Source organism: Marmota marmota, unplaced genomic scaffold (assembly GCF_001458135.2).
Source record: "Marmota marmota marmota unplaced genomic scaffold, marMar, whole genome shotgun sequence".
In the NCBI taxonomy this organism is placed as follows: domain Eukaryota; kingdom Metazoa; phylum Chordata; class Mammalia; order Rodentia; family Sciuridae; genus Marmota; species Marmota marmota.
In genome coordinates, this window is record NW_025999853.1 from 35,401,308 (window position 1) to 35,411,088 (window position 9,781).

Consider the following 9,781-nt stretch of genomic DNA (forward strand, 5'->3'; position numbering starts at 1 on the left):
GGGAAATTGCATGGTAATGGAAGGAGACCCTCAGGGTTATACAAAAGTACATACAAGAGGAAGTGAGGGGAAGGGGAAAAATAATACAAGGGGGACAAATGAATGTCAGTAGAGGGGGCAGAGAGAGAAGAGGGGAGGGGAGGGGAGGGGGGATAGTAGAGGATAGGAAAGGCAGCAGAACACAACAGACACTAGTATGGCAATATGTAACTCAATGGATGTGTAACTGATGTGATTCTGCAATCTGTATATGGGGTAAAAATGGGAGCTCATAACCCACTTGAATCAAAGTGTGAAATATGATATATCAAGAACTATGTAATGTTTTGAACAGCCAACAATAAAAAATTAAAAAAAAAAAATAGAAGTCAAATGGGAGGTATGACCCCGGATTGGATCCTGAACCAGCTACAACTATAAAGGGTGTAATTAGGATAACTGATAATATTTTCATATAGGCTATAGATTTGTAATATCAAGTGTTCTGTTTTCGTGATTCTACTGTAGCTATACAAGAAAATATCCTTGTTTATCTGAAAGAAATTTAAAAGTGTTGATAAATTAGCAGAAAAAAAAAAGCAGTGGGAAACCAGCAATTTGTTGGGTATTTTCTTCCCACATCATTCAGATGCAGATGTCAGTGGAATGTAAAATTATGGAGTTGAGGACAGAGAACCAAGTCTGAGGTGTACATTTAGAAATCCCAGCATCAGCCACAGAAACTGGATGAGGTCACCAAAGGAGGTCACCATCAATGTAAGTAAAAAGAGAAGAGACTCAAAACCCAAGTCCTGCAGTACCCAAGTATGTTGCAGCTAGATAAGTTAGAAGAAAAAAAAATAAAAAGGCCTAAGCAGGACAGGCCAGTGAGTAAGAGGGAGAAAAGCATAAAGAAAAATGTGTTGTCCTGAAAGACAAACAAAAAACTGTGTTCAAGGAGCTGGGGAGAACAATTCTGTCAGACACTGCTGACAGCTCAAGATGAAGACTGAGAACTGACCATTGGGTTTAGGAGTGCAGAAGAGTTATTAAACTCGGGAAGCTTCAGGATAGTGTTGAGGACAAACGCCTGATGTACAGTACATGCGAGACACAAGGGAATGAGAGAAATGGGAGTCGGTGCACATAGACCATCCTTTCAAGCAGTTTAGCTGTAAAAGGAAGGAGAGAAATGGCTTGGTAGCTCGAGTGAGTATACATGTGTGTGGTCCAGTGAGAGAAATAGCATCATATTTCTAATGTGGATAGGAAAAGATCCAATAAAGAGGGAAAATTGAAGATTTGGGAGAGAAAGCAGAGAACTGCTGCAATGATGTCATCAAGCAGATGTGAGGGGATGGACCACCACAGGAAGATCTGTCTGTTATCACAGCAACACCAATCCATCCACAGTTACAGGACAGAAAGCAGAGCATAAAGCACAAAGCTTATGCAGACTAAATATGAAAACACTGGAAGTACTTATATTTTAGCTTAAAAGCCAAATATATCTGTCAGAATATATAAAACAATAGCATGGAGGCCTCTTTATAAATATTTCCTGATCAAACTAACACCTTGGTTGAATTTGTGAAAAATGCTCATGAGTGAGTCAAAAGTTGTTCAGGTCTGAGACTCAGAAGTGGGGAGGAGAGCAGTAAGCAAATTAAATATTAGCAATATATTCAAGCTAGCAAAACAATCTTCAAAACTTCTCTTGGACTAGTTTTTAAGCATCTCATGAAAGAGATCACTTATTATCATTGCTGAATACAATGTTACATAGTAACTACTCAATAAATGTTAGCTGAATTAATTAGTTAATTTGGTCTTACAGTTGGTTTCTGTTGCATTAAATTCTCTACTTGGTATACTTGTGGTCTGCTTGTATATAGTCGTAATAATCTCATGTATCTTTCCTACTAACATGCATTGTTTTCATTAATTTCTTTTGTTGTTAATGTTCTGTTTCTTTCTTTTTTGCATTGGTGGTTAAATATCATAAACATTGGGTATCATATATATGTTTTGTTGGCTAGTGTTGTCTTGGAAGTATACAGCATGTAATAGCTACAAAATAGCTTAACAAGAACAACTAAATGGCCATATTATGGAATAATTAATGAAGGAATAAAATGCCTTGTTAAATTGTGTTAAAAATAATTGTAAATATTGAAATAACTGTGTCTATTTTATTATATTTGGTGTTTTTTAGCATAAATATTTGCCACCGTGGGGTTAGGGATACATAAAAATATTTTACATTGAAAGAAATGATAACTATTCTTTTGGTTTATAAGAAAATAACCAGGTGAAGGACTTTTCAAAAATAAATTATCTGCTGTGCATGGTGATACATGCTTGTAATCCCAACATCTTGGAAGCTTAGGCAAGAAGATCACAAGTTCAAGGCCATCCTCAGGAACTGAGTGAAGCCCTAAGCAACTTAGTGAGATCCTGTCACAAAATAAAACATAAAAAGGGCTGAGGATGTGGCTCAGTGGTTAAGCGCCCCTGGGTTTCATTCCCGGGGCAAAAAATAAATAAAAATTTAAAAGAATAAATATCTTCATCAAATAGGGAGAGACTATATTTATTGAATTCCAAAGAGAGGAGGAAAGATAGTCATTTGAAGAAATTTATTCCAAAGGAAAGTGCTGCTGTGTCTTATTCCTGAAGAAGGTACTAGTAACACAGACCTAGAGAGATCCTTACTTTAGTTTCCACAAAAACTAACACATTGAAAAGCTCCAACGTAATATTAGATATTTTCAGGAGTTCGGGTTAAAGGAAGTACCTGGGGAGTGAATTCGCATTATACAGATTAGATCAAACTACATAAAAAGCCCCCAAAGATTTTATTTTAAAAAGCAATGTCATTTAAGACCACTGATAAAACATTTACCTGGCATTCAGTATTTACTAAATAAAAGGCAAGGCAAAAAACTCATACCTTAGAAAACATTAAGAGAAGTCTCAAAAAATCCAACTATGAGAAGTACAATTAATGTGAAATAGTATTATATACTTGTCACCTCAAGGTAAAAACAATAAATATATCAATAGTAATTAAAATAATAATGCTAATTTAAAACAAATAACAATAGAAGATAAAATGTTTAGCAGTCAATACAAATATTTCATAAAAATTTAGGAAAGTATCACTAACATATTTTAAATATATTTATATGTAGTACATTCAGACATAAATGTTTGATAAGAACCCTTACTATTTGCAAATAGTAACTTATCATCATCACCGTCATCAATACTACACTAAAAATCTAGATTATGGCCAAAGAAAAATCAATCATTCAAGCAAGTCTCTTATTCTTAAATTCTAATAAAACAATTTGTCCTATAGTTTATCAATTCCTTGACACAAAATGTTGACCCTTCCATGTGATACAGACAGCCCAAAGTATATATGAGCTTTCTCTGTACACAGTTCTCAAAATGACCCTTCTCCCCTTTCTTCACCTCCAATTAAATCCCTGTCTCTTTTGCCAAGACTCGGGTAAAGATAAGACTTCGCTTTAAGTACATTTTGTGCCTACAGCATTGTATAATGATCCCACGCTCTTAATTTAACATGGCATTAAATATTTACCCTATAAAACTATAGTGCTTGATTACATTCTATACTGTGTAAGTCTCTAATCCATTCATTCCTATAAATATCGTATTCTCTCCTCAACAAAAGCACAATCTCCTTGAGGGCAGAAATTCTTGTTACAAAACACCTGTTCTCCCTCTACAATCCCAGCTCTGTGCCAGGTAAGTAATGAATTCTTCACAAAAGCACCATAAAAGCACAGTGTCTCGAAAAGCAGCAATCAAGCAAACTCCTTTACAAAACATTGATTTACAAATTACAGAGTAGCAGCAAAAGGAAACTGAAAACTATTTGCCATAATTAATTGAAATCTAAATAGAGTAACAAAATATTTTATCAATCATTTTATCTGCCACCTAATTAACTTATAAAGCATCTATGATGAAAACACATTTGCAACACTTAAATACGTCTTCAGGTTCGTGAAATTACAAATTATAAGATGTGCTTCTTCGTATCTTTTTAACTTTCTGAATTTTCTGCAAAGACTGGGTATTACTTTTTAAAATTATTTTTGTAGTTGTAGATAGACAGAATGCCTTTATTTATTTGTTTGTTTGTTTGTTTGTTTAATGTGGTGATAAGGGTCAAATCCAGGGCCTCACACATGCTAGGCAAGTGACACTGAGCACACTATGTATTAATTTTTTAACACCAGTAAGAAATTAACAGTAATAACTCTTACATTATTCTTCTAACAACAGATTATCCATATTAAGGTGATCTACATACAATTTCTGGATTCTCAAAATTTGTGGAATCTGTTTCAGTAGAATCAAAAGATCCTGGAATCAGACAGTATGGGTTTGAATTTCAAACCCACTAATTCCTGCTGTGTGATCGGCCCACATTACCTAGTCACTGAATCCCTAAATTTTCTCATCTGGAAAATTAGAAAATAACAGGTATTCCTTCAGAAAGTTGTGACAGACTAAATGGATTAGAATGTACGAAGCCCTTTAAGAGTAACTCACTTTCTATAAACACAAACATAGTTATTGTTGTTGTCAATATGTTCAGAGAATAAGAAGAAAGTTAACTTAATTCTGTATGTGTCTACAATAACCTTCTTGTAAAGTAGCACTCCATGCCTCTGAGAGTTCTCATGAAAATAAAGCACACAGATATGGAAAGGCTGGCTGTACTGTATCAAGTAGACTGTGTCTCTCATACAATTCAACACCAAGAAGCAGAAAATCTCTGAAAACCTCATACAAAAAGTTTTAATTACCTAATTTAGAGATTTGAAAACAAATCCTCAGACAGTGTACACTGGTTGCTTTTGTTACAGAAATATTTTTTATGTAACAAGGAGAATAAATTACCATCCTAACAACAAGCATCAGCATTTACTCTCCCACTAATATCAGTGAAGGTCAATTCTCAGTCCTAATCTAACTGGACTACCACAACTTCTTTATTGTTATTTTTAATGCTTTCTTCCCTATATGCCCAGCATATCGCAATTGCCTGGTTTCCCTAGTGTCTCTCTAACCTGAAAACACTGGATCAGAACCTCTTTGCTTATATTCTCTTTTAACCTCTTGCCGTCTTGCAATCCCGTCCAGTATTACAGCTTTGTATACCATAATATGCTGGCAAATATATATCTCTAGCCAGATTACTCATCCAAACTCCATACTTATAAATTCAATTGTTCACCTGAATTTCATACAAACATCAAGGTGCCACCTAAATGTTTAACAGGCTTGACAGTCTCAAAAATTATCCCCTTCCATAATCTTTCTGTCTCAGCAAATGGCAATAGCATCCTTCTAGCTCTCAGATCAAAAACCTCAAAGTCACCTTGGATATCCCTCTTTCTCTTACATCCAACATCTTACTCATCAGTAAATTCTATTGTTTCTACTTCTAATATATATCCAGAATTTAATCCCTTCTGACAACCTCACTGTTAGCATCCTAGTCCAAGCAGCAATCATCATTCCCCTGAATTTTGGTCTATTAACTCCTCAGTTTATATCAGGGTCTCTCCATCTTAGCACTATTGACAGTTTGGGCTAGATAACTCCTGTTCTAAAAGGCTATCCTGTGCATCCTATGAATTTTATGATGGTTAGCAATATCCCTGGCTTCTATCCACCAAATATTAGTAATATATACCTAACCCTCCCCACACCCAGGCTGTGTCAAACAAAAATGGCTCCAGACAGGGCTCCTGAGGGACAAAATTGCCCTACCACTGAGATCCATTGCCTTGCATTGTGTTCTCAACCCAGCTATAAGAATGGCCTTTCACAACATAAACCAGATTATATAATGCATCTGCTCAAAACAGAAAAAACTGAATGAAATAAAAAGAGAAAAAGCCACTATGCTTCCACTGCCTGCTGGCTCTGCCTAGTCTGCCACCTGGCCATTATGCCTGGAGCTCAGCATGGACTTCTCACCCTGACTCACTCTGCTACAGTCCCACTTATCTTTTGTGTCCCTCAGATCCCCCAGGAAAGCTCTCATTTCAGAGTCTAGGCACTTGGTTCCCTCTGTCTATAGTCCTTGTCCCATTATTTCCACAGGATTTTCTACTTCATTGCCTGGAGTTGTTTATTCAAAAAACTTTGCAATGAAGCCCTCTATGATTGCCCATGTGAAACACTCAGTGCCTTCCCTGCACCAACTATGCAACACACTTCCTCATCTTCCATTGTGACTTTATTTTTAGTGGTTCTTATCTCCACGTTCCTTACATACTACTATTGCTTCAGTGTCTGTCTCTACCTGATAGAATGGAAGCTCCAGGAAGGAGGAATCTACTACCTTATTAATTGTTGTATCTGCATGGCATAGAAAATTGCCTGTGGCAGGCACTTACTAAATGTTTACAGAATAAATGAGGGAAGGCAAGAAGGGGAGAAGGGTCAATGCAGCCTCAGGTAATATTTAGGACACATCTATGGGCATCGTTAACAAAGACTTGAGTAGGTTTCCATCGAATTCACTTAGAATAGAATTCATAATGTACAATGGAAAATAAGAATTTCTCAAAATGTTTCTGTGCTTACAGAATCTTTCATAGGAGGTATTTAGAAGGCACACTTATGAGTCCATTAATATATGGATCTAAACATCTATAGATATATAAAATAAGTGGAACTTTAAATTTTACAAAGCACCATGGGCTTTGGTAACTCCCCTGGATACATAAAGCCGTATGCTGGGAGTAAGTCAAATCATTCAATTATATACACCATAAGGTAGCTTAATACGTAACAATAAGGGTGAACAAAGCTCTTTTCTACAGATGAAAGGCTGCATGGCACAGCTGTGAGTGAAGCAAAGGAACAGAAATGCTTCCTGCTGCAAGCTGACAGTTACATGGAACCCCCCGAAGTTATAAATTGAGTTCTTCTGCTAATTACTGGTCTGAAGGAGACACAGAAAGATCCACATTTTATTTCTCTTGCTGAACTTGCAACATAAGCACTCGTGAATTTTACATTAGAGTCAAGCTGAGCAGTTCCCAGCCAGTTTTACCTGGAGTAGATAACAGTGTCACCTCCCATGCAAATGAGGTCAGGTATTCCTTTCTGCCTCTACCAGGGAGGTTTCAGTGCAAAAAAGATACTAACAGGGAGGAAGATGTAAAAAGGAAAACAGAAAAAGAAAATAGAACAAAACAAAATACAGATCCTATTTGAAATTTTTTTTTTAAAATGTACCTATTGATTCTAGGAGCTGGAATTTCAAAAAAGACCTTAGAATTTTGTAATACAACTCATTAAAATTGTATGCCATACCCATAGATAACAATATCGACCATTCTATCTGCTTTCTGAACTAACTACTCATTGTAAGACCAATAAAGCTACCCAGCAGGCAGGGACTTAATGAAACAGGCCCAGTTCTCCAGGGAGGAGAACCTGTGGTTCAAACTAACACTTTTGATCAAGTAAACACTTTATTCTTTACAATGAGAAATATCTTTTATATGGATCCTGATCAAAAATGCTCTTGGGAAGAAAAAGGATGGAGGGGTGGGGACAAAGGACTGTTTGATGTAATATCCCAAATCAGGTTTTCTGAGAAGAAAAAGTAACTTCAATACTTCTAGTACATATACATACCCTTTCTAATATCAGGGCTCACTCCTTGGCAAAAGCACACCATTTGAATTAGGGTAACAACTTGATTCATTTATTCATTTGACCAACAAGTATTGAACACATTTCCTTTGTAAAAGGAAGAAATGCAACTAAGTTTGCAGAGAACACGATTTCCATTACTACCAAGTTTTTCTTTTCTTTTTATTCTATTTACTGTAACTGTGTGGTAGGAGTACTAACAAACAAAAACAATCTAAAGGATAACTAATTAAGATCTGACGACCGAGAATTTGGCACAGCATCCTGCCCATGAGTTCCTTCTTCATGTAAAATATTGAATAGTTCTGGGAATAATCAAGACCTAGTCTGAAATCCCAGCTCCTTAACTCACTAGTTCTCTTGATGAATGGAAACACTCCTGGGTCCCAATTCCCTTATATGGACAATGTCCTGGCCCTACCTACCTCCATAGTAGTTGTGGTGATTAAATGTGATGTTGGCAAGCACCCCTCCACGGGGCATACTCAACAAATCATCTTTTGGAATCCTAAATTTAACATAATGCCTTTCTTAGTTCCCACGAACACTTACTGGCAAGACTCCAGAAACATAAAATCTTATTCTACCTCTTCCAAAGAAATTATTTTTTATGCTTATCATCTCTAAAAATATAAACCTCTGAATTTTCATGCTCCTGGATGTCTTTAAAGAAATTCTACCTTCAAGGAGCCTGTCCCATAAAATAACCAAGAAAATTCTTACCTAGTTTTGGCAAGGAATAGGGCACTTTAAAGTAGTCTTCATAAAATTCTATTAGTCTCTTTGTAATATGGAGAGCATAGTCCCCGGATCCTCTTCTGATCGCATCAGGTCTTGCGTACAACCGTACCTAATTAGAAATATATATAAAGGTGACTTTAGTCTTTTGGTACTCGAATTATATCTTCCCTGAAAATATGAATCTACACAAATCACTTTAGATACTACAAACATTAAACAGTAGGAAAATGGACAAGAGGGCAGGGAAAGGAGGGAAGGGGAAAACCCTGGGGAATGATATTGGCCTAAATCTATTGTTATATTGTGTGCATGTGCAAAAATGTAACAACAAATCCCATCATTATGTACAGAGATGATGCATCAAAAAACATGGGGGGAAAAAAGAAAAAAAATTAAACAGTATTCTTGTTCATATATCAAAGCTTGCTGTGCCTGAAAGAACCCAACTGAAACAATCGAAGTAACCAAGTCGAACAAGTCACAATTTTCTCAAGTTTACAAGATGACATAGGGAAGATTTACAAACCTTGAATCAAATAAACATTCAAAGTTATCGCTTATATATGCTTGCTAGAGATATGAAGGTATGGTGGATTAGTATAATGGGCCCCTGGCTATGCTGAAAGAAGCAGGATACAGTGGTTCCCCAGAAGAGAAAATTCATGGTGTATTAAAGATATGTTGTATCAAGCTTTGGAAGTATTAACAGACTGGGAAAATATATATATATATAACTTGGGCTGCTTTTTATTTTTAATCAACTGTCCTTATTTCCAATATGCAAAGCAAGGATAGAAAACTCATGTACAGATCTTTGTCCATAGCGGGATTGGCACCTGATGGGAGAAGGAGTGAGGGGGTCAGATGACCCCACTATTGCTGTGAGTTCACTGCCCTCTCTGCTCATCAGCACCAAAGCAGACAGGGCCAAGTAACTGCTTTTCTAGAATTCATTTCAAAAGAGTCAATTTCTCAAGATAGTAAATAGAGAAAGCCAGAGAATGAAGCGCGCACACTGCAGTTAAGATTCTGGGAAGGAAGATGGCGGCGAGGGGAGTGCATTGCCCCCGTGTGCTGCTTCACTGTGTGGGAGTATGACACGTCAGGACGGCTAAAGGATATCTTGTTAGGAATTTCCAGCAATAGTGGGGTGCTCCGGAACCTGGAGGAAGGATTTCCATCGCACGAGGATCGGCTACGGGGACTCAAACGCGAGAGGTTTGTCGCACGGAGGGTAACACTGCTTATTCAGCAAATCGCCCTGCGGCTAGAGTCTGCAGCGCGCGCTGGGATAGAGACGCAGGGTTACAGCGCTGCAGTTTCTGCCAGCCGCGCAAGCACC

At 37.0% G+C, this 9,781-nt stretch overlaps 1 protein-coding gene across 3 annotated transcripts in view; it reads right to left on the minus strand.

Annotated features, from left to right (window-relative positions):
- Window positions 1-9,781, minus strand: part of Trhde (thyrotropin releasing hormone degrading enzyme) — a 370,936-nt gene that overhangs the window by 266,272 nt on the left and 94,883 nt on the right. For all 3 annotated transcript variants that reach the window (XM_048804974.1, XM_015482991.2, XM_048804973.1), the window contains exon 3: window positions 8,422-8,548. In XM_048804974.1, the coding sequence (XP_048660931.1) occupies window positions 8,422-8,548 (127 nt within the window). The remainder of the gene's footprint in view (window positions 1-8,421; window positions 8,549-9,781) is intronic.